Source organism: Oreochromis niloticus, linkage group LG17, assembly GCF_001858045.2.
Source record: "Oreochromis niloticus isolate F11D_XX linkage group LG17, O_niloticus_UMD_NMBU, whole genome shotgun sequence".
NCBI classification, from domain to species: Eukaryota; Metazoa; Chordata; class Actinopteri; order Cichliformes; family Cichlidae; genus Oreochromis; species Oreochromis niloticus.
This window is the reverse complement of record NC_031981.2, coordinates 8,632,394-8,657,960: the sequence shown is the minus strand read 5'-3', so window position 1 is coordinate 8,657,960 and position 25,567 is coordinate 8,632,394. Positions and strand designations below refer to the sequence as shown.

Genomic DNA, 25,567 nt, shown 5'->3' with positions numbered 1-25,567 from the left:
GCCTTCTTTCCGGACTCTTAGAATGACCATAATTTACAAAATGATACTAACGCCCTCTTCAATTTGACTTTCAACTTGTGATTAAACTCAAGTTTGGGATGAAACCAGGAAAGTGTTTTCTGAGGTCACAGAGAGGGAGCAGAGGGATGTTTTCCCAAAGGCTTCTGAACATCCAGCAGTGTTCTTGCACCCCCCTGCTGGTGATTAAAGCGAATGCAGGTTTAAGGCACTTTTGAACTGCTTTTTACTTTTCAGTACTAAAGGCTGCAGCCATCTTTTATACTATTAACTTTATCAGGATTTTAAATTCTCAAATAAACATTATAAAGTCAGCATTTTTAACTCGTTAAATATACAAACTGTTCCAACCTGTGATTAAAGATTTACTAGGTTTAAAGAAACATTATGATTCAGGGGCTGCTGTCACTTGGAGAAGGAAAACAAAGAGCAGGCTCCTGTGTTAGTCTGACGCTTGGTTGACCATTAAATCTCCAAATGTGGGCTCACTGTTTAATGCCTTCCTACGTTGCTGCTGTAAAAATTACTAAGGCTTTATCATTTAATTCCAAAACAGTTGGGATGCTGAGTAAGATGTAAATGAAAATAGAATGCACTGATTTGCAAATCCCATTAACCCACAGTTTATTCACAGTATAACACAGAAAACAGCAAATATTTAAACTGAGACTAAAGAGAAGCAGCTGGAGGAAAATTTTGAAAAAGATTGAGAGACTGAGGACATCTCTATGCAGAGGGGACAAGGCCAGAAATCAGTACTGGATGCCTGCAATCTTTGGGGCTTTGGGAAGCCCTGCATTAAAAATATGGCATGATTCTGTCCTTTACATCACTGCATGGGCTCAGGAACACTCCCAGAAATCCCGGTTTATTAACACAGGTTAAGCCTCTAGCATGCAAAGAAGAAGCCATATGTGAATGTGATCCAGAAACACTGGCGTCTTCTCTGGGCCAAAGCTCATTTAAAGTGGATTGAAGCAAAGTGGAAAACTGCTCTGTGGTCAGATTAATTGAAATTTGAAATTCTTTTTGGAAAACATGAACGCCACATCCTCTGGAGTACAGGAGCAGGACCATCCAGCTCGTAAGCCTGCATCTATGTTGGTATTGGGGTCCATTAGTGCCTGTGGAATTAACAGCCTGCACATCTACCGTCAATTTGAAATGTATATACTGGTTTAAGAGTAACATTCGCTCCCATCCAGACATGTTTTTCCGGGCAGGCCTTGCACATCTCAACAAAGCAATGCCAAACTGCATACTGGATCAATTACAACAGAGTGGCTTCATAGTAGAAGAGTCCGGGTGCTGAATTGGCCTGCCTGCAGTCCAGACCTCTTACCAGCTGAATCCTTCAGTATACCAGACAAGAATAGGACAACATTCCTCTCCCAGAATTCCAGCAGCTGGTCTGTTCAGTTCCCAGACTGTCGTTACACAGCAGTAAACATGGCCGTGTCGCAAGTATTTTGTAACGCTGCCATCAAATTCAGTGAATGTGACGAGCCAATACTTTTCCTAAAATGGTATATTTGCTCATTTTTAAACACTTGATGTGTTTCCTGTTCTATTGTGAATAAAAACGGCTCTATAAGAGTTCATATTCACTACTTTGTGTTTTTATGTACATCTCACACAGCCTCCCAGCTGTTTCTGCATTAGGGCTGTTAAGTAATTTCAAAGGCACTTGTTGGAAAGGCCAATGCTATCAATCGAAAAACAAAAAAGGGGCGCGATAAATGAAGCACTTCAAACTGACAGGGTGGCATCTTTAATCAATGTATTGTTGACAACATAGCATGTTATGTTAGTTAAAATATCATTTGTGCTGGGAGAGAATTTGGAACAATCAACATATACATACAAGTAAAACAACAACAACAGAGAGAGAGAGAAAAAAAAAAAATAGTATCCACAAACACTTTCATTCATTACACGCACACACACACAGAGCACTCCCACCGGACCATGCGCCCACACAAACAGAAGCTAAAAGCTCGACAGTCGCACTGCTAGGTCTGTCAAGCAGTTTTGGATATTCTTCTGTTGGTACAAAAATGATCGTTTTGACAAAAATAATAATTTCATCAAGTGTGGTTGCCTCCCCTAACTTGCCCTCTCCCCTTTCAGTCAAACTACTTGTTTTTATGTACAAGTGAGAAGGCAGTATGGCCGCATCAGTTGTAAATAAGGATATTTACTGCTAGATTTCTGGCATATTATTCGTTTTTTTTTTCCTTTGTCATACAAAATAATATTTCTCTGAGGTAAGAACCGAGACAGTATCAAAATAGTAAAATGAAAATTTTTCTGAATGTAAAAGGACTACAGGTTCATTACTTGTTACAGCTGGATGACATATGACCTTACAGATAACAGCAGCGGAAAGAAGGGGGGGGGAAAAATAAAGGAAAATTGAACAACGGTCCGATGTTGTATCAGTGGGTGATTTGCTCAGCTTGTCTGTGTTTGAGCGCGATGGGTCTGAGCCAGTGGAGAGGAATGGGAGTTGGTGACATCACAGGCGTTATCAAGGTTGGTTACATTGTGGGGGGGAAGAAGAAAAAAAAAAAAAAGAATATCGCTGATGCTCTAATAGCTCCGGTGAGGCTGTGGCGGCTCTGTGGAGCTCCCAGAGGGCGTAGCGTGTGAAGTTATGAATGTGAAGCAGCTGAGCGTCTGAAGAGCGTGTACGGACAGGGAATAAATTACCACCTGGAGGCTTTAAAGTTTAAACAAGACAGCCTACAGCCGGTGCAGCAGCTCCGTGAGGGTGCCTTTGAGCCTGAATTACCAGCAACGCTCACGATTACAGTATCATGTGATTACGACTAAATCAACCCCATGGAACGAATCACAAATGGCAGTCCACAAACCCGAGAGCTTCAAATGTAATCCTTTTGGTGGTGCTACGTGAATTATGAGGAGCACCAAAAGCTTTATCTCCTGTGGACTGTACTTAGATAAGTCACTCTGGTACTTTCACAACTTGGTGACTGCCATTAAGAAATGCAACTCTCTTTGTCCTGTGATGTCACCAGCTCCTAGCGCTCTACTAGAAAAAAATCCCTTCACTCTGAAAAAGGTCAACTCAGGAAATGACACCCACCACAATCTGGCTAAGATGCTCTGAATGGAAAGTTGATCAACTCCGAAAGGCATTAGCAAGCAAAACCCCCATTTACACCAGGGCAATAAATCCAAACAACCATTCCTCCCCTTCAAAAGTTAAGGCAGTGATACTAAGGGGCAATGCTTTGCTGACCAGCAACTATGCTCCACCGACTACCAATGCATGGCTGGTGCATGTTAGTGTCAGAAAGTATTCTCGCTTTTTTAATTTTTTAATTTTTAAGCCTCTGGGTTGCCAAAAAGTTAAACTAACTCTCTAGCATGTCACCACTAGACTGTCACAACGTCTCCTTTCAGAATAAAAGGCCGGGAAGAATGTTGTTTTATCCCCACGACAAACAAGCACATTTGCAGAAAAGGGAAATACCACACAGTCGTTTAAAGGAAGAAAACGTCTCTCTCACCCCCCCCACACACACTCACACACACATTCACACACACAAAGACATCAGAACCAACAATGAACAAACATCTCAGCCAAGGCGCCATATATATGCACATCATCTTTCAGAAACACATAAGGTTTTTGTCCTCTTCATTCCAGTGAAGGCGATTTCTGCAATGTATTTTTTTCACATCAACTCTTGGTCTGATTAACAGCAAAGACTGGCCATTCACCATCATGAAGACCTAATCCAAAAAAACCCCCACTCTTTAAAGTTCAGTGGGAACCATCTAATCTCTGCACCTTTTTAATTTCCGATTGATTTAAATGTCTATTACTGAATGTTTATTTGAATGTAATCAAACCTGAATCTGAAAAATCAATGAGAATTACAAAAAAAGAAAAAAAATGTGCTTGATTAAGCTCTGTCTTCCTCCATTTGTGATTTTTGTGGTGTGATTTGGATTGTGGATCAAACCTTCATGATGGGAACGCACTGTGGGCAACATAACAGTAAGTAAATGATCAGATATACCTCCAGAGATGCACCAATAATTTTGTGGTGGGACAGTGGGAGTACTTGACTTGAATATTGGCCTATTATAATTAGTATTATTTATTTATTGTAACTACTAAAAAAGCAAGAACTGTGGAGGAAATTAACCTTTCATTACTCGTGCTCCAAGTCCGAGCGTTCATGATTTTTCCGTAAGTCCAAGTGTAATCGGTGCATTGTGATATACCGTGATCGTTTTCTTTCTTCACATAAAAGACAACGCTAAGTAGATTCAGACATGTATTTTTTTTTTTCTAAACAGTTCTGTACAGGATACATGGAGAATGTTAACTCGTGTGGGTGTGGCTTCCGCCAGGTTCTTTATCACTCATCTCAGGTTCATTCGGCACGCGGCCGTCGAAAAGCTCATTCAAAAAACCTACAATCATCTCAAGTGCCCTCGCGCGTGTGGCGTCACGGCAAAGGTCTGTCGCCGCGCCTCCTACCAGCAGCCGGACCAACATATTCGTTAAGCTGCGATGTAGCCGGCCTATCAGTGCAACGCGCTGGTGATCAACTTAGGGCAGTAGCACAAGGATTTGAATGTTCTATCACAATCACAACTTCTCTCACATCTTTTTCTTTTGCTCACAACAACACATTTTCTTTCTGTCCCCGACTCCCACCCCCCCATTCTACAGGGCTTTGTCACTGATCTGAGGCGTTTTTAAAATTTCTTATTCCCCACTCGGCTGGAGAACAGAGGGTGAAAATTCAGGAATTTTAAGGAAATCTGAAGTTTTTAGGGACACTCTGACAGATTCTCGGGCTTCAAAGGTGGGGTCTATCAACAGTGCACACTACCTCCATTCTCTAGGGTGACAATGGAGGCCTACAGGTGAAAGATTGAAAGGAAAAGGATATTTTTTTTTGGAGGGCGGGGGGTTTGGATATTATGTGGGGATTAGCAGGACTGCACTCAGTGCAGCAGCTCTTCAAGCTCGCTCTCTTTGAGCTTAGCATTGTCTCTGACTTCGTCAAATGTGTACGTCTTCACAATCTTCCCATTACGAAAGACAGTGTGCAACAGGTCCTGGAAGAAAGAGTAAAGACAAAACAACAACAACAAAAAAGTGAGAATGGCAGCGTTCGTATGAAATCAAATTACATGTGAACAATCAAAACAATTGAGTAGAGAAAAGGGTTTGTGTGAACTCACCACGCCATACTCCTCCAGATCGCCCTTGCCCTCCTCCAGAGTGACAAAGTCTCCGCTCTGGGTCCGGTGTAGAGACAGACGACCTTTCTTCGACCTCTTGTTGGGGTCTGCCACCGGATCCTTGAACACGTTCACCTGAGATACAGCACAAAAAGATCTATGTCACACTGAAACAGAAAGGACATCCCTGAAAAGTCTGTCTGTGATCATGGATGAATAAATGATGATTTCCACAAAGTGCACTTTAACAGCTACAAAGCCACATAAAAAATGTAGACCCATTCACCCGGTCCTCACCCCTAGTCCGTTGGTGACCACGTAGCTGCATTTGAATGAGCAGTTGAGCAGATCTCTGGTCAGTTTCTGCAGCAGAGCCCCTCCGGACCCGAAGGTAATGTTCTCAATGGACCATCTGTGTTCCTTCATTCCCTCCACAATCTGGAGAACAAATACACACAATCAAACCTTGCCGCTGACTTCGAACTTTGATCATCTGGCGCCATGTGCCTGTACCTCTTGCAGTGTGTTGATATCCACTCCATCTCCTTGTATGACTCTAATGTAAGGAGGGAGAACTTTGAACCCTTTAGAGTTCTCCTTTGGTGCAAACTTCTTACCTAGAATCTCCAAAACCTGTAAACGGTCAAAGAAGAGAGGATGGAGGAGGAGGTACAGAGAGGAAAAGTTGAGTTTCCTGGCTGGGTTAACGATAAAGATAAAGAAAGTAAAGTTTGTGTGACCGCACCTTCAAAACCGTATCGAGCGGGTTTCCTGAGTCTGGTCGAACGACGAGCGGGGCGTCTGCGCTGCGCATCTCGATCAGCGCCCGCAGGTCTTCTCCCCAAATCTTCTCGCAGGCGTTGTAGATGTCGTAGCTGTCGCTGACTATGGACACAGGCACGCTGGGAAACTGCTTGATGATGTGCTCGAAGGCATCTTTTTCATGGTCTTTCCCCCACGCTGTGATGGTACTGGAGAGAGAATGGCAGAGCTATTAAATATACATCTGAAGAAGAGTAAGACAGAAAAGACCAAACACACTGATCGCGTGATAATGTCCCAGAGTGTCCAGAAGAGGGCGCTGCACTCCAGGTTTTAGTCTAAGATGAGCCCAAATATGATCTTACAAGTACTGTACAACAGCTGTGTGCACTTCTGATGTTGGCGTTCTTCTGCATCACCTAGCATCACCAGTGTAGTCAGACAAGGAAAAAAAGGCCATAGCTCCTGATGAATACATCAAATATTAATATTAATGCATCACGCCCCATGATAATAAGGTAAGGTAAATGGAGAAGGGCAAATTCTATGCCATCAGCAAAATATGAAGATCTGGACTTTATGCTTATTAGGTCTTGGACAGCAGATGCTTATTATGATCATTTTGCTTTGTTTTTAGGATTTGGTGCTCTCCTTCGTGTTGTTCCAGAATCCAACCTGGCCCTGAAGATAATTTTAGTTTTATGCGCTGCAGCTCCTGAGATTCTTGGCACAACCCCAATACATGAAACATGTGCAGTGTGCACACACTGCTGGCACTGATTTCTTCAAACTGAGGGTGACACACCTTCTCTCTAAAAATCAACCCTCCCTTTTCCTCTGGAATATCACTGCGACTCCTCCCACTGAGGAGGTAGAAACGAAACCGATTTCAGGAGGGAGGCCATTGCATAACAGTTGCTATAACAACTCCAGCCACTATCCCACAATGCACTGGTATGGGGAAGAAGGGTGCGCTGGTGCAGCAGTAACAGCGCTGGCGGCCAGTATGAAGCTGCTGTGTGTGTGCGCATGAGAGCGAAACAGAAAGGGAGAGGTGTCTGTAGGCAGGATAAATGGAGAGGGATGTGCGCCGGGGCAGCAGCCAATCAAAACTCTCACTTCCAGCTAATCACAGCACCATTCACCGAATGAAATAGACGAACCAGATAATGACTGCGAGGGTGACCAAGCACAAGTCAGGAGAGAAAATTAACACCATCATGAGCCAAATGCTGAATAAATATTCACTCTGGCTGACAAAAATCTCTACATCAACAGCTCTGGCACATAATTAGGTGTTATTAGAAGCAAGTTTCCTTCTCTGTGGATGAAAAGCTGGATTCCAGAGCGGGATCTTGGCCAAACTGTGCACCATTTCATCAAAAGCAGCAATACAGATGAAGACAGCTGAGATTTTCCTAGAGAACAGGTGAATGTGTGGCCTAAATGCAGATAATTAAAACTGTGTGCAGTAATTTAGCAACCTGTATGAGCTGCTTAAAGTTTGTGCAAATCTTTGGAGTCCCTTGAAAGCAGCGTTTCTCAGACACCCGTCATTACATGAGTCTGGAAGTAAATCTCCAAAAGTTTAAAAGCAGGTGGTGAAACCGCACGGTAAACTGTGCGGCCGTATCTGCAATAAAACACAGCTCAGAACGGTACACTGCACAGACAAATATTCCATCTCTAAGCAGGAACATAAAGTCCTTTACAGATTAACACTAAATAAATAAGGCCAGTAAAGTAAAACGTGTGTGTACCTGTGCTCGGCAGCGGGCACTGAGAAGCCTGGCACAGGGTCCTTGGTGCCATAGTACTTCTTAATGACTCCGATGCCAGCGACTGTGTCTGTGCCCTTGAAGTTGACCAGATGGGCGGAGGCTCCTATGCCAGCAGTCTGTGAATAAAGAGGATAGGTTGGTGGTTAGGGACCTTGAGGTGCTTTAAACAACCTTAAAGTGGAAATAATACGCTTCCCCTTATTTTCTCATTTATAGATTTGCAATTGCAGATGCTCTTTGATGGCTTTGTGCACAGAAGCCCCGCCCACCTCCTGTTCAAACCTTACGTTTGCAAGGGATAGCAAAATGTGGACTAGACCAAGTCTTAATGTTCTTTGTTTTTGAAATCTCTGATGAGCTTTATTGTCCTTGTCCTTAAATTAACCAGATTTAAATCCTTTAGCTTTCTTCATACCTCTTGTGAGGAAACGCCCCTGTAGCCGAAGTCATGTAGTTTATACTCCAGCCCCTCCAAATTCCCCGAAGTCTCTAAGAGGTACTTGGCAAGGATCTTCTTTTGCTCTCTAGAGTTGGTCGCCACAGTGATGGGATACCAGATCTGAACCAGGATGGTCTGACGGAGAAAGAAAGGAGAGTTCAGTTCACTTTACTGGATATTTATAACTGTTTCAGGGTGTCATTATGCTCCGAGTTTTTCCATGTGCATTTATTATAGCAAACCAGGTTATCAGACTAAATATTCATAACAGTTAATGGTAAGCAAAAAAGAAAAAGAAAAAAGCAAGCGTAGTCAAGTTTTTTTCCCCTGCAGGCAACAGACCGGTGAATGTCTGGCCCAATTCTTCTGCTTTCCCAATATTTAAATGGAACTAAAACCCAAAACTAACAGGCTCAGAGGGATCACAGCGGCCTGCTCATTCACCAAAGACAAACTCTGGGAAAAGTACATTCCTTGTTGCTTCATGTCAACTCTGGACCACAGTCAATGACTTTAATATGAAAACAAGTGGCTTATCTGTACTCTCCGCCACCTGGGAAATTTTAGGAATACATAGTTTCTGCAGTCTGAAGCATAGAGCGTGATTCTGTGACGATCTGCCAGTCAGTGTTTTGCCCTCGCTTTCTAAAGCTCTCCTCGTTGTAAATTCAAAATCCATTTTGTCAAAGCAGTCATCAGATTTAAGCTGCGGTAAGAACAGATAATGCAGAAAAAGTTTGATAAAAAGAGAAACCTGTGCAATATGGTGACAAGAGGATTATGAACAAGAGCACTAAACTAAGAATATGTAACCGCATACTGCGATTTAAACATTTCATGTTAGGAATGACAACCAAGTACTATGCTATGTAGATTTTATCTGCTGTTAATGAGGTTCAGAGACCAAGCAAGACTAAAACTCTAAATATAACTAAGGCTATAAAAATTCTCTGTTTACCCAGCTCACACTCTTTGTGCCTCCTAACACTATGCAGTGTGTTTCTACCTTATAACACTGAGCAGGTCACATGCATCCTCAGCCTAATTATAATTCCATAATATGGACTCATGTGACTGCCAAAGAAAGTCCAAAGTCCATGTGTACGCACACACGCGCGTTTGTAAGGCTATCTTTGCGAGGACATTCACTGACATTTAGCCCCTGACCCTGTCCTTTAATGCTAATGCTAGCCTTAACCTTTAAAACGAGTCTCAGCACTTAAATAGCTCTTGTAGGGGTTTCTGGCAGGCCAAAATATCCCCACTCACCACCTCTGGAACTCATGTCCTCATAGAGATACATATAAAGGAACACATAGGCTTTTTTTAAACTTATCTAAATGCTGACTGTGTTATGATGGCTCTGTATCATTTTCCTGGAAATCAAAAATCTATGAAATCAGATAAGCATTAAAATTAAATTTTGAATTTTTATTGCTTCTGTGTAGGTTCCAGGACCTGGTAGTCTTGAGAGCTTGAGCTCTTATCCAGCAGGCTTCTTCACTCCTAAAAACAAATGGCGGTGGACCCTCAGGACCGCCTCCAAAGGGCACCACCTACCACATGGAGTTAAATCTCTGGGACTCTCCACCATTAGTTTTTAGACTTGAAGAAGCCTCTTGGATACAAACTTGAAAGGTCTTCACAAACCTAAAGAAGCCCAGCTGTCTTCTTTTTTCAAATGATAGTTATTATTTTACTTTTGCAGGCTGTAAATTTCTTACAATAAAACAAAAACTCTGTGCGCATGTGCGTGTTTGTTTCCTTGTCCGCAAACTCCTTCTGGACTATAAGAAGTTGAGCAACCAAACTTTGCACAGGCCGCTGAAAGTTCTTATTTATATCACACATTATCATGTCCTTTTGTTGCCTGGTCGCAACAGGTTAAAGTGACCCACTGGTAGCATTTATACACTGTTTAAAAGAACCGTATCATTTTTTATTTCACAACAGTAACATCTAATTTATATCTTAGAAAAGTTGAGTTATGCATGAGATTTTATGATGTCAACATGGCATTGTGTTGCCTGGCAACAGGCTTAATCACCCTGTTTTGAGCCTTTATACACATATTATACCTTATAAAAGCATCCTATGTCAATACCATGTCATTTTTATCTACAAAAGCCAAATGATACACACCTAGCGGTGTGCTAAAATGCCTGTTTTTAGCATACAAACGCCATCTTTTTTGCAACTTTTCTCAATGTGATTAAGTGTATCGGTTTGCCAACTGCACAAACAGATCAAACAACACTGTAGCATGGGCATGTAGTAGTTATAACCAATTCTACATTTGTGTGTAACAGATTAAGTACAGTGTAAGCAATGTTACACTGCAATTTTTCTATCATTGTCAGGCGACAGTTTGTAAAGGATACTTTCTGCCACGGTAAAATGGAGGGGCAGTAAAAGCAACACTAAGAAGGAATGCACACCGTACACACAACAACACAACTACTCTGTCAATGTCCCAGAACAAAATGGACGGCGATAAGGAACAACAGAGCGGGATGAGAATGGGGAAGGTAATAGCAAAAAATAAATAAATAAAAAGAATGAGAAAGCAATAGAGAAGAAAGGGAAAAAAATGATGTGACAAAGAAGAAAATTAGAAAAGCGAAACAAGAAGAGACAGCAAGGTTGAAAGGGAAAGAGATAAATAGAGTATGACCTAATGACGCAGCTCAAGGACACCAGTCTGTGGCTAATTTTACCTCACAGCCATGAAGAATGACCCCCCCGTGTGTGTCTGTTTATGTGTGTATTTATATCAGCCACAGAAACTTACCAAGTGTGTGTAAATGGGTTTGTGGACATGTCGTCACAGCGCTCTTGGCTGTAGGTGACCTCCAAGTACTATGCCATTACAGAGTCGAGAGTGTGTGCATCACATAATAGCTCCAAACGCAGACCACTTTCAGGATACATTAGAATTTTTGAACATACTAATGCGCTGGTAAGTGTGTGCATATAGATTATAAAAAGCCTTTTTGCATCAACAGACATAAACAAAAGCGTGCCGTTTCTGATTAATCACGAGTGATTCATTTGTAGGAACAGTCAAACGTGATATTTATGAAGTGGTTTGACATGGTGAAAAAGAAACAGCAGGAGACAAGACAGCAGTTAGAAGAACAGAAAGTGAAAGTGAAGTGGAAGAAAGTGGTTGGTAAATGAATCTAGTTTTGCCGAGTCATTGAGGACAGCCTGTTCATGCAGCATTAAGTTCATGATAATCCTGATCTCAGAGAGGAGTCATACTGTGGATCAGCTCAGTGTAAAAATGCAGTACTCAAACTACCAGAATAAAGTCACTGAAATCTGCTTAACTTTCTCTGGAATTTTATGTGAAATCTACAGTATGGTTAAAAGATATCTGCTAAATATGCTTATTTATTAGATGGAAATAGTGACATCACTCTTCTGTGTAGTGAAAAATAAAACTAAAGATAATTAGATCATCTTAGAACAAATAGTAGAATCAGGAAAAGCACAGGTAGTATGGCTGTGAAGAAAGGTAAAATATGACATCATAACATGACAAAATCAAATATAATATAACCTCAAAAAACTAGACCTTCCCTGATATTTAAAAAGACTACTGACTTTGAAGTCAATGACCTGCTAACATTAGCTAATGAATGGAGTCCGCAAATCAACAAGCTTTCACCGCCAACAAACACTGAACAGAAAGACAAGATATTGCGTGATAGCATTTTGCCAGAAACAACTTTAGCCAGGGAGTAAGCTAAGATGGGTTAGATACAGACATATATTCATATATGCACTACAATCAGTACAGTAAGATAACAAATCAATAATTTCAATATTAATCCCCCAAGGCTAACTTTAGCTTTCTTGCTAACAATACTACTAGATAAAATACTAAGTGGCCATAGTTCCATGATACTAAGTCATGAAGCAAAAAGTCATGTTCATTTTGGACAGCAATAAATTCTGTAAATATACAAAGCAATAATACCCAAAAGTGATGCAGGCCTGGCTAGCCAGCTAGCTCTAACTGAACTAGACACCATATATCTGGCATCTGTAGATTTGTTTTGAAGATGTAAATAATCACATAAACAGTATATGCTCAGGTTATTCTGTTGATGTGCAGTATATTAGTTCACGGCAGTCTTGTATAGTCTCGAGTGGAGCTAGCTCCTCACCCTGACCTTTAAATAAAAGGGATCATGCATTATGTTGTAGTTAATGAGTTTAAAATGGGCTGGTAGGTGGCTTTTGTATGCCTTTTACAGAGCCACCAAAGTGGTATCAATATTTTCACCTTGATCTCAACAAAGAAGCGATTAAGTGTATGTTTCAGTCTGCAGCACACAAAACTCAATTTACACTTCTTTTTTGGTGTCAAATAAGTGTAAGTGTACAACAATGACCATATGAACCTACTACTACTACATTCTTAGAATAATTTCCGAAAGAAAGGGTCTAATAAAAAGCAACAAGTAAGGATATTCCTGCCACTATCCTTTTGCTGCAGTTGTAACACAAGTACGTCTCCAAGTGGGTATTAAGCTATAAACTATGGCAGAATTGCAACTCAGTGAGATTTAAGAAGTCATGAAGTGTCGCAGGGCATGCTGCCAAACTAAATTGTTTATGGCTTTTATAAAACTATTACCTCTCTATTGTAATAAATGGGACCTAAACGTTGCTAATGTCTTCCTTCTTCTATTAATTATCAAATAACCATTAAATGGTATCGCTAAGCCTAGCAATGTAGTTTTAGTAGCAATGTGATGAGCACATAAAAAATTTCAATGCCATATGAGGGCACAGGGGTATGAAATTTACGAGGGCTTTTAACTTGATAGAGCTCTTCCAGTAGTGACACTGTGAAGGGGTTCTCCTGTGATTTAGCACTACACTGAAAAGCAACCGAAATCCACAAGACAGATCTAAACAACAGTCAAAATTCAGTTTTTTGTTATAGATCACACATAAAACGTACACCTCAAATCCATAAATGAATAAAAGACGTCATGTCAGGGCCCTCTCAGATCCCACCCCGACCCGTGTCCATAAACCAAACGTACCTCCACCCAGTTAGTGAGCCAGTAGCATTCGGGGTCTGTGCTCTCCACTGTGAACAAAACATTGCCTCGAGGAATGACACTCCCCTCTGGCACTGCCTTGATTTCAATGGGCAGGTGTCCGTTGTATTTCTGTAAAGACAAAGAAATGCACACAAATATATTTACCGCTTTAAAGGTTACCAGCATCACTTTCCTGGATATATTAACGGATTTAGGGCTGTTCGACATAATGATATATATCGGATGACGATAAAAACGTCTATCGTTTCATATTATGCTATCGTTTGTTTCGTGGTGTCGCAAAATAAACTGTTTACGGCAATATTTTTTCATCGTTTTGATGGTCACTGTAGAATTTCTTAAAGTTCTCTCTTTTTTATAAACCACACTACGGACGGACACGCGACTGTTTTATGCGTTGTCGTTAGCAACAACGACGGTAAAACCATCGCGTGGCTCCGCCGTCCGCTTGTTTATTTTCCACATAAACCTTTCACAATAAAGCTGAAGAGCCTGTTGAGATTTTTCAAAATAAACTGAATCACGAGAAATAGTATGCAGAGAGTTTACGGACGAGAAGCCAAGAAGAGCCGTCAGGTGCTAAAAAATAAACCTTAGAACAGGCTTTTCCCCGCAGCCCGCCGTGTAATAAATACAAAGAAAATTGCAGCCGTTTCAACTTATGCAACACTTGACTCCATTTACACGACGCACAGTTGAAAACACTTAACGCAAGTCGAGTTCCCCAAGATTCACAGAATTTACAGAAGATGTAACATTTTTGTGATATATATCGTTGTCGGGACATTTGGATAAGAGATTTTGGTCATATTGCACAGCAGGATTTATATCTAAGCTGCAGAAAAGATTTTCAGAGATAAACCATTGATTCGGAAGGAAAGGTAAGTTAAAGTGGGAAGCATTATATTCATTTCCATAGTTTTTAATTGCCGATTAGGTTTGGTTGCAAAACAAAAAACAAAACAAAACACAATTTCCATCGAGGACATAACATAGCAGTAAGGTACACATTTCTATCAGAAAAAAAAAGAAGCCAAAAAACAGTATTTTTGGTTGCCTGGGGTAGTAGTGCTGCACTTGACTCAGCACTATATTTTAATTGCTGGAATCGGTAAAGTAGGCTGTTACTATTTTTGTCTATTTGTTCGTAGACTTTAGACAGTATCCAGTGAAATGAACAATGTATTAACATTACAGACACGGAGATTTAATGTTTGCTTCCTAGCAACAACACTAACGATATTATTTCATTATTAGCCGTAGCCACTACTTTAACCAACGACTAATGTGACTAACTGATAATTGCTAATAGTTAGCTGGCTAAGGCTAACACGTACCATTCAAATTAACTGTTTAATAGATAAATGTTGTTGAAACTGATGCTTTACTGACCCCTCAGAATTCCTCATATAGTGCTGCTAGTAAGGGGAGGGGCTGAGTGTGTGTGCCTGTTGGTCTGGTACTGTGATATGTGCCAAATGGAGGAGGCCATGACAGGAGTTTTGTGTCTGTACCGCTGCAAACGAGCATCTGATAGAGGCGTCCTTTTTAGTAATGATTTTTTAAACAACTCTAGTTTTTAATGATAAAAAATTGCCTTAAAACAGTTTTCCAGGAACACGCCGAATCTCCTGGTGTGCACTCAGACCTCTAGCTTCTCTGACACCCGAAACATCAACACCACAGTGTTTCATGTGGTAACATTACGATGTGCTTGTGTACATGTACACACAGTTTTTTTCCTTAATAAACTATTTCCTGAAACAGTCTGTATTGTTTAGGAAACCTATCTACAAACATACCTAAAAAAATGTTTCATCATATAGGAAAAAAGACACAAAAAAAACATTTTTCTAAGCACTTTCAGTACTCTCTTACCTCCAAAATATAAGTCCACCCCTTCTCATTAAAAACATCGTCCTGGAAATGTTCTCTGTAGACCTCCTTTGCCTCTTGAATCTTCTCTGGAGTCACTACTTTTCCTGGAGAGCAGGAAGTAGGTGGGGAATAAGGGAGGAAGCGGGAGACAGTACAGACGAAGAGGTTGGTGAAACAAACACCGCAGCACTGGTGTGCTTCTCTACTGTCCACCACGATAATCAAGTTTGAAGCTGCTGAGAAGGCATCTTTGTTTGGAAAACATGTGACACCAACTACATCCTTGTCTCATTTTAAGTCTGACTAGTTTCTAGTTCATGGAAACTATTAAACACAGCATACCACAGATGGGAAAGGCGCTATAAGGGGATACTGTGGTTTATTAGGAAATGCAAAAGAAAGGTCTGACAGTGTTACATGTGTGTGCAATCATCTCTATCGTGATTTATAAAACCATGAGGTGTAAGTGGAGCTAGCTGCTTTCTTTGGTTTCTAGATTTTATACTAAGCTACTTTAATGTAACCCTCTTTCAACAATGCATTAGCGGGTTAAAATCTCTGAATGGTGAGGGTTTTCTTGTAGCTTTGGGTAAACAGAGGTTCTGTTTTTTTTACTTGCACTTCTTCATGAAATTAGTTCGGTTAGAGGATCGAGGATGCATCACTGGTAGATGGCCTAATCACTGTGCTCCGAGCGACGCTCTGCCGAGCCAGCTTTTCTCCCTCAGACAGCGAAAGAGCAGCTGTGCTTTTGTCCTCTCTGTCTCTGTTCTCTGTTATCCGTGGCACTTTCTCCACACCTCTGTTACCACACCATGAAATCCGCTTAACAGACATGAGCGAGATGCATTCTTTCGACACTCTCTCTTGCCCTCTCTTTTGCCTCTCAGGACGTGAGCGTCAGCGTTAATCATCTTGAGTTAATTAGGGCATAGAGTGTTTTGGGCTTATTTCAGGCTGGTCTTGTTTTCTCCTTTCTTTCCCAACCTGGATTCTTTTGTTGTATGTTTTTTTTGTACGGCCTAATCAATGTGAAGCAGCACGCTGCGGCCTCGCTGTTTTTCGAATGAATAAAAGAACTGTTGCTGCAGGACTTGATAGAAACCACCTGCCCTGCTGAAGTGTCCTTCAGCAAAGCAATGACTTTGAAGAGCCTTGGGCACGCTGCTCTGCAACTGACCCTGTATGCTGACCTTGCCCTGTAGAGGGACGGCCAAAACAATAGTGTGCTCCCACAGGGACCAATCAAGTATTGTAAAAGGCCCTCCAAAGTCTGGATGTCGACTTTTTCAGCTACACTTAATTTTTTTTTATTAACCAGTAAAAATCTTTCGCCTGACTAGAGACTGAGGATTGCTAGACCACAGCAAAATAGCGGTTGGGTAAACTGCATTAACAGCACTAGAATCATAACATAATGTGCACAGCTGGTTCAAAATGCCTCCATGTCCTGGTTATGTGATTTAAGTATTGAACTGTTACCCTTATTTAATTTAAGTGGACTGGAAGCACTTCTATTTATGCAAACATCACAACGCGGTGGCTGCATGTGACCCGACTCCCTCCAGTCTGTGTTTATTTGCCATTGAGAAGCTTGGACTTAGCTGCAGGTCATGTTGACTCGTTTAGTCTGGCTACAGAGCTTTTACTTAAATGAAAGCCAAACTTACCTTTTAGATATTTGTGCAGGATGTACTGTAGGCCATAAAAGACAGTTTTGTCATATTTGACTTTTCTGTTTTTGCTGGGGTCTGTCCTCTTCTCGCGGCACTCGAAGTAGGAGTACACTTTACTCGTGTTGGGGGGGTACTGTTTATAATGCGTTACCTGCCAAAACAGAGCATAAGACAAATTAGACTGGCTATAAACAATGACTAACCAGTTTAACAGAGTTAGGAGAAAACTAAAACAAGAGCAGTCTGATACTGCATACCATTGCCACAGCTGAAAATTCCCTAGACACCATGCATGAATAAATTTCTGGATCCAGGAACACTAAGACAACATGTCCAATTTATCTTATTTCAGTCTGACATACATTGGTGAAGGTGTACTCACTTCTAAGTTGAGTCAAACCCCATCCAACATGATCACTAACTACTTTATTTTTTATCTATTATGCACGTGTTAACATGCCAACTGTGCAAATTGACTCATCTAGATTTTATCATTAGTGTTAGGAGGAAATGGGCCTGCACTGTAGCCCAGTTTCACAATGTATCTTGTACATTTTGCACTGTACAATACTGCACAATCCCACCTTTCGAAGGAACTGATGTTATCTGAATGCGTTTTAAGATTGTGCAAGTCTTTAAAAAAATATTATTGTACACAGAATTTGGACCAACGCAATATGACCGACACCCTGCTTGATTTCAGGGCGTCGAAGGGATTTCAAAGGAAAACAGCAGCATTTTCAAACTGAAAAAACAACTTATCTTCCACAGAAATGAAGAAATCCCATACAATCAGTAGCCTGTTACCAAATAAACACACATTTTCACAACTTATCTGTGATTGCATGAAACATTTCAGTTCATCAAAGTGTTTCAATTTCATGCATTAAATTAAAAAACAAACAAACATTATATTAAAAAAAATCACATTCAGGGAGAAAGAAGTCAAATTTGTCTCTCACACATACACATTTTCTCTGGAAAACAATTGTTTGGAGCTTTATGTGCACTTCTAGTGAAAATTGAATCCAGAGTGTCTGCAATCAAGTCAACAGCTTAAGGCAAGTCCAGACATGTTTCAATAACAGACTACTATCATACCCGTATGATACAGTCTCACAAAAAGGAGACGATACATAGTCAGTGGTAGCCATCAGTCATTAATTAAATCCCTAAATGAGCTAATGGATTTCCAGAGTGAACTAAAGGTTTAACTCCTACCAGCAATGCTCCTACCACAACTGAAGTGCAATTACATTTAGAAATTATATTCCTGCCTCATCATGTCTCACATGAGAACCTAATGTGTACACAGTCAAAGTACAAGTCACAGTACAAGCAAGAGTCATTTATTATTGTTAGACATTAGACTCTGATCAAACATACCTAGAGACCGGCTGGTGACCGCCTTGGTAAACACTAGTCACCAAGGAAAAATAAGTACTCAATGACCAGTTGGCGAGTTGTTGCTATGAAACTGATTGCTAAGGCCCAGTCACAAAAACCCATAGACAGTGCAGAGACTCAGTGGTAACCTTCAGTTGCTAGGGAAAAGTTTGATTGCTGACAGGTTGGCAAGTGGTTGCAGTAGGCTGTTTGCTTTCGCTAGGATGTGAAATTGATTCACAAAGAAGTTTACAGCGCTGCACCAAAAAACACCTTGCGATGGTTTTGGTCACTAACAGCTTGCCTGCAGTTTGTATGGAAAACGCTGACTTTTCAAACACTAACTACTTGCTAAGCATTAGTGAAAATTTGAAAGAATGTTCTCCATTTCCAGTTTGACTCCCACTTTTTCCAAGTTTGGTGGTTCTTTTTCTTGATCATTAATATGCAAAGGGTCATGACCATGACCAAACAACATCTGGCTAAGGGGATGGCACAACACAGAAGAGCTAACTCGTCAGGCCAGGACTCTACAGTCTATTCACACCTACAGGCCAGTGGCCACTCTTTCAGTGATGAGGGTACACACATCCTGGACAGGGAGGAATGCTGGTTTGAGGGCGGAGTCAAGAGGCCATTTACGTGAAAAGAGAAAGGGTATCTCTGAATCGAGGAGGGGGCCTAAGGGTACATCCTTCACCATCTTACAACGCTGTGATTGGAGCCATTCCCCAACTCTCTGTGAATGGTACTCATGGCTATTGATCAGCGGGTGTTGATCAGTGGTCATGACAATATCCATATAAAAGTTCAAGAACTGACCTCACAGCCCATTGTTCATTCATTGGGTTAGTTTCAGTCATTATGCTACAAGTCTGGGGAAACCTGCAGTCAGCTGAGACTGAAGAAGTCACTCGGATGAGTGACAAAATGTTTCTCCCACTTAAAACGCTACATCCAGAAGAACAGAATCAACTTTTTGGGCGTTCCTTACCTGGATTACTGAGCATGCATCAAGACATTAAGATACAAAACTGCTTAACACCCACATTGAGTATAGATGAGATAAATGTCAATGAACCACTCAGTTACTCTGACCCCCGTATGTGTCCTTTCCTCTGGGCTTTCGAGGACTCAAAATAGAGTCAAGACACTTAACATGACACTGAGTGCAACCACGTGTGTACATATTCACTGGCACCCACTGCACGCACACACACACACACACGGCTTTAGAATGACAAAACTAATCAGAGAGTTTCAAAGCACGAGCAGTACGTCCATATTGTCCTCCAACAATATTATTAAATGTCAGCAGAGGACACACATATGAATATTTGATTATAAAACATCCATCTATTGTAACATGAACCTAATTACGACAAACAAGACCAACTACTGAGCTACACAATTCAGTTTTACAGTAACAGTGTGGATGGAAGGAGGTGCATGTAGTGGTAAAACCACAGAGTGCCATCACTTACCAGTACCTCTTAACTATAAGGAGATGTTTGTTAAGTAAATCTTACTATTTTCATATATGAATAACTCGTAAGCAGGCTCTAGGTTCATAAATTTGAGGATATGATATTTTGAGTACTCATTATACAATCACAAGCTCATTCAGTCTGGGTTTTGTACTGAGAAAACTGATCAGACACAAACGCAACTGAAGTAAGGTTTGGGGCTTGTTATCTGCTTCCTCTTTTTCCTTCCTTCCTCCTTTAAAACCCTGATGATACTGAGGTAACTGAGGGTGTAATGATTCCACGATACTTAAAATCAAAAACACCAAACATATACACTGACGCTGATCGTCTATGACAGCGCAGAAAGTCAATGCAGTGTCAGTAATTTTCTCGCACACAAGTTGCCATCTATAAACATCAAGTAATTTCTATTTGCTCTTTCGAGACTGGAAAGGAGATGATGAAGGCAGCCTTGTGAAAACGCTTGGACGTTTCACAAAAGTTCCTTAAATCTATTACCACAACCTTTTCCATCATCACCACGCCTAAAATGCAGTACACGCAGGGCACTGCCCCATTACCTGAAGTTAACAGTTCAATTCAAAGACAAATAATGGAACAATACACACTGAAAGTTCAGTTAGTCTGGTCCCAAAGATAAACTCCAACTCTGCAACTCCGGGCTTGATCACCTCTCTGTAGTGGCACGTGAAACGGTTCTCTGTCGAAGTGGCTTTTCAGCTTGCAGCCAGTTTTCAAAGACGCAAACAACACGTGCAGTTGGTCTGTCCAATCACGGGACGAAAGACACGCTGGAGAACCAGGTGAAAGGTATCAACAATTCCGATTAGGAAACACAAAGCAGGAAGTGCCGGGTTTAGCCGGACAGTAGGACCCGAACTTTCAAAATAAGAGCAAGGGGATGCATTAAAAAAAAGAAAAGCTAAAATGAATCCCCAGATACTTTAATGTAAGACCCTGGATCCCTGCTTACTTTCTCACCATCTTTCACTCTGGATTTAAGGGTCAGAAGAGTGTAATATGTAAATGTGGTCACATGGTGACAAACTAATGTGGCTTTTCTTTAAAAATCTGTGCTAATAATAGAACACAATATAACTCCTCCCTGTCGAACATGCAGAGATTTTTTGGATGCATGCTTCCAGACAATAGGCCGGCGTGCCTTTGGGACAGAGAGCTTCTCTTTTGAATTCAAGCACACAAAACACAAAGGTGCTCAGGTGGAGTTTGTTTTTATGCCCTGTGTGTGCCTTCAGTTGTTCTGAGAGACCACCGAGCGTTTCTTTGAATTAACCTTTCTCTTGCAGTCATGCACGGCCAAGCTACACATACAAGGTAAAGATGGGTGACAGGTGTTGCAACACAAGTAGGACTTGCCTGCGCTGCAGTGAGGAGACATTTATCTGTACTGTCATTTGCTGCTTCTCTCTAGGCTTTAACTATCACTACTTGACTGAAAACACGACTTCTCACACAATGCTGTGCTTTACTATGAACACACTTTGTTGCTATCTAACAAAAACATTTGTAGCCTTCTATTTGACATTATGCAGCTCTTCATGACATTTCTTAAGTTACAAGGAAAAACTGTTTTCTATGAATGGAAATGTGTATTCTGTATTCTGATTTTTGACATTGTGGTGAAGCAGAGCAGAAAATACTGGGTCTTTGTTTGAAATCTACTTTTTGTTTTCCAATAACTTGAATAAAGTCAAATCAATGAAATATGAGCTCTGTGGGAGGATTTAATGGACTTAATGTAATTGTTGCATCGGGAAATATCCGATACTCTAGACTGAGTTTCACTGTAGATGTCTCATAAAGGGGTTAACTACATAAGCCCTTTATTAAAATAGTCAATCCAAATACTTTACACTTAGTTTAAAATGAAAGGAGGTGACAGAAAGCTAAGACTTTCTGGAAACCACTCAACATGAAACCGCCACCACTTCCAAAGGGATGTTTCAGCTCATAAAAAACACCCACACTATATAATATACATATACATCCACTTAACACCAGTCAGCAGTGGTACTGGCTGTTCATCGATAATCCCAATTGATGAATACTTCCAGAATCAGGTATACGCTTACTTTCATTTTTTCCTATAGTGAAAGTTAAACTGTAATGTATATAAATGAAACGAAACCAAAACCACTCATTTGGATGAAATGAAAGGTAAGGTGTGACTGTGCATTACACACCGACGGGAGATTTTGGAGGTATTTAAGTGAAGATATTTTTTTTATTTCCTTGGTGAAAAAAATTATGATATGGCAATGCAGCTGATATATATGGGTACAGAACATGAAATATTGAAATATAACTGAACAGCACACTTAAGAGATATGCTGTAGGCAAATTAAACCACACTAACATTAGTATATTTCTGACATTTTCTAGCTAATAAAGGATTTAAAAAAAAAAATGAAAACACACCTCTTTGGGTTTTTTCCTGTATAAAATGAATATGGCAGATAGACTGCCAGGCTTGCAAAAGACAGTATGTTAATCAGAGATTCTTTTACACAGTGGTAGTAAATGATACACATTTTAAAAAGTGATAACACAATGAAAGTACATCCATGTACACATACATTCAAGATGTTAGTTTGTATCATGAGACTGCATTTCCAAGTTTTTTGTTCATTCATTCAACTGGTGTACTGCTGTAGCCCCATATTCTCCTCTCCTGTCATTTCTGACTTACTTTCCTATCATCAGCATCACCGAATTGCTGAATGGTGTCACATGGCAGTTGACCTGGCAGCCGTCCCGGCAACCACTTGCTACGTGAGCTTAAACAATACTCTAAGATCATTTGTCCTCTGTTTATATTGTTGGTTATCAGCGGGTTTTTTCTTGTTGTTAGCCAGTGTATAAACCCTTACCCACTGCCAAACATCATTAAAAACCCGCTTTGAAAGTCTGTTCCTTGTGATTCATTTTTAACTTTCGCTTTTGTTTTCTCGTAAGTCATGAATTGCATTATGAGTGGTGCGAGCTAGCCCTATAGTGGCTAACACGACGTCGAGCTAGTGTGACTGAGCTTTTGCCCATGTGCGGTTCATACAGCACTTGCTAGCTAGGGGCTAATACTAGCTTTTTTTTTTTATATCAATACCCTTCATCTCTCTCTTGCGCTCCCTATGCGTTAGCTAGCTAACTCAGCTAGCTGCAAACCACTATGACTAGCAATCCGAGGGGGGACTGGTGTGGTAATAGCAGCGATCTTACATGAAATCTAGGCAAAAAAAAGGATGCCTGCTTTGTGAATGTGGTATACCGTCTCTGTTGTACCAGCCCTCTTCTCCCTCCCCCAACTAATTTGGCCTGCGGTGAACCGATGGATACCGGCCACACAGAACAGTGTGATGGCCTTGGGACTGATGATGAAACCACCTTGACTTTGTCAATTTTCACTCTTAACGACTCTCCCTTCACCTAATGCCTCGTTCGCCCGAGACGATCACGGGTACCGTACCTTGTATGAATCGGTCGCTAACAATATGTTGAAGTCGGTGTCTCTGTGCTCCATCTTTTCCCCCCTTGGTTGTGAGTCGCAGCTGTCAGTAGGTTGTGTTACGCGCCGTGCTGCCGGAGACTCTCCAGCCTTGTGTGTAGCCTGGAAGGGGGAAGGACGGGCAGAGAGAACCGGGCGGGGAAGGGGCGGGGACTCGGGGGCGGGCGCATACGTCACACCGAAATTCCGACGTTCGTCGTGTATATCCGGAATCACTCGGCTGGATTGCGCGTTGGGCCCTCTTACATGCAGTTCTCAAGATGAGCAGATGAGGGCAGTATTGGTCATCAGTATTGGCCATCAAATACAGCTCCAACATAAGCTCTAGGTTCTTTCACCTGTAAGAATAGTAATGGTGAAAGTTGTCTCACCTTCAACAGGTGAAAGTAAAAAGGCAGGTCAATGTTGAATAGTGACGAACACCATGCATATTTAACGTGAAGAAGCAAAAGTGAGTGAAAACACCTAGAGTACCTCTGTGGAATTAGTGATGTGGAAATCACAACAGCATATTAACTGTACACAGAAGTCTGGTTTCAGAAGATGATTGATTTATTCCCCTTATTAGGCAGATGCTCATTATTTTTAATCTTCTGAATAGGTCTAGATATCACTAACGTACAGATTGTTTTGTTATGTTTTTTTAGAAGATGATACAAAGGTAGAAACATTTTTTTTTCGATTTATCTTGATATCAAAAAATGTGTTGGACCTGCTCTTTTCCCACCTTTTGTTTGATTTTTCACTTCAACTTTATTCTCCCTATAGGCTGATATGAGCTGTTTTTAGTTTAATTCACCCCTTTTATCACTTTGCTGTACAGCTGTTCAAGGTTATAAGAGACCATAAAAACTCATTCATGGGTTAATGATGTCTCACCAGGAGGTCTTGGGGTATTTCAAATATTAATTTCATTCAGTTTTAAAAAATGAAGGAATAAGGTGGTCTTTGAGAAGTTTCTATAAGCATGAATACACCAAGTTCATCTATTTCGAGTTTATGAGTGGTTTTAAGTTTTAAAATAATAATCAAAAAGATGGACCTAGAGAATATTAAAAATAATTCAATTGATTCAAAGCTGCATTTTAAAGATCCCCTCCAGCCACGCCTGAAGCCAGAATGTATAAATATTTAACTGTTTTTCATTTTGAAAATTCTAACTACAGGATGCATGGTGTTTCTGATTGTTCCCGCTTTTACAGATTTTTTACCACGCCGTTGTTCCTTCCGCTTTCTGTTTTTGGAGTGCAGCGAGCAATTACTGCTTATACATATTACATTTTACATTAAAATGTTGCCATATTGGATTGAAAATACACGTAAAAAGTCAACCCCTTGGGCTCTAATGTACAGAAAAGCGGACACATGTATGACACACCACTGTGAAGTCCCTTGCTCAGCAGGCCCTGCTGCCAGCGGTGTGTGAGATTCCAACCCGCCAGACTGATGCTCTCCTCGGCCTATGGCAGCGATATCCCGGCTCTGTGATCCCACTCGAGGGAGGAGCTACCTTTAGACTAACGTGACGTTTCCGCATGTCAATAAAAACTTTCTGAAGTCAAGACGAAGAGATAGTTAAAGGTAATATTTGTCGGAGTGCTCTACTCTACTTTCAGTTTTCAACTAGTAACAACTTTCGGTCACATGATATGGAGCCTGAGCAGATCCGGGCTGTAATTGCTGCCTCTATTCAAGGGAACTAACTGCAGAGAGTATTTTTATTGGCCTAAAAACCAAGGGACAGTAGGAGCAGATATGTTGAGGACACAGCCAAAGTTCGACCTGCACAGGGATGTGGTGTCTGATATCCTCAGGAAGGAGGCGTCGGTCTGCAGAGTAGAAGGTGAGGCGTTCAGGTGCTAACGGTCAGCGTCTTTTCGATGACGGCCAGGTTTTAGCTGTTTTCACAGATAAACGAATATCTCACATAAACGTAGCGGGTTCAAACCAAGTCATTTTCTTCGTTCTTCCTGTGCCTTTATCGCAACTTTACTGTTATTATAGCCTTCCCCCCATAGGCAGTTAGCTAGCAGTGGTAAAACAAAGTTCCTGTGATTTGTTTATTACTTCTTCTTTTTTTAATTTCGACCACTAGATGGCACTATTTCATCAGTTACCGCGGACTTAAATGCCGGTGAGATGGAACAACCACCCGTGTGCTTAGACTCAGTAACTGGAGCATAACTCAAAACATCAACAGAAAACATCTAAAAAAAACAAAAACAAAAAACTCGTTAGCTTGCAATAACAATCTATTATAGAGGGTAATTCTACTACTTATTTAGTATGTTCTGGATA

The 25,567-nt window shown here is 40.9% G+C and overlaps 2 protein-coding genes across 3 annotated transcripts in view; one reads left to right on the top strand and one right to left on the bottom strand.

Annotated features, from left to right (window-relative positions):
* Positions 1–1,773: 1,773 nt before the first annotated feature.
* Positions 1,774–23,390, bottom strand: nampt1 (nicotinamide phosphoribosyltransferase 1). Its single transcript, XM_003450710.5, has 11 exons — positions 23,231–23,390; positions 16,865–17,021; positions 15,195–15,298; positions 13,296–13,424; positions 8,209–8,367; positions 7,773–7,909; positions 5,996–6,221; positions 5,764–5,883; positions 5,548–5,688; positions 5,251–5,385; positions 1,774–5,124 (listed from the first exon to the last, which is right to left on the bottom strand). The coding sequence occupies exons 1-11, from the start codon at positions 23,282–23,284 to the stop codon at positions 5,011–5,013; spliced, it is 1,476 nt and encodes a 491-aa protein (XP_003450758.3). The 5' UTR covers positions 23,285–23,390; the 3' UTR covers positions 1,774–5,010.
* Positions 23,391–24,164: 774 nt separating this feature from the next.
* Positions 24,165–25,567, top strand: part of gsap (gamma-secretase activating protein) — a 46,379-nt gene continuing 44,976 nt past the window's right edge. Inside the window, exon 1 of one of the 2 annotated variants that reach the window (XM_005455638.4) lies at positions 24,165–25,112. In XM_005455638.4, coding sequence (XP_005455695.1) covers positions 25,025–25,112 — 88 coding nt within the window. In that variant the 5' untranslated portion in view covers positions 24,165–25,024. The remainder of the gene's footprint in view (positions 25,113–25,567) is intronic. The other variant, XM_005455639.4, reaches the window with a different exon arrangement.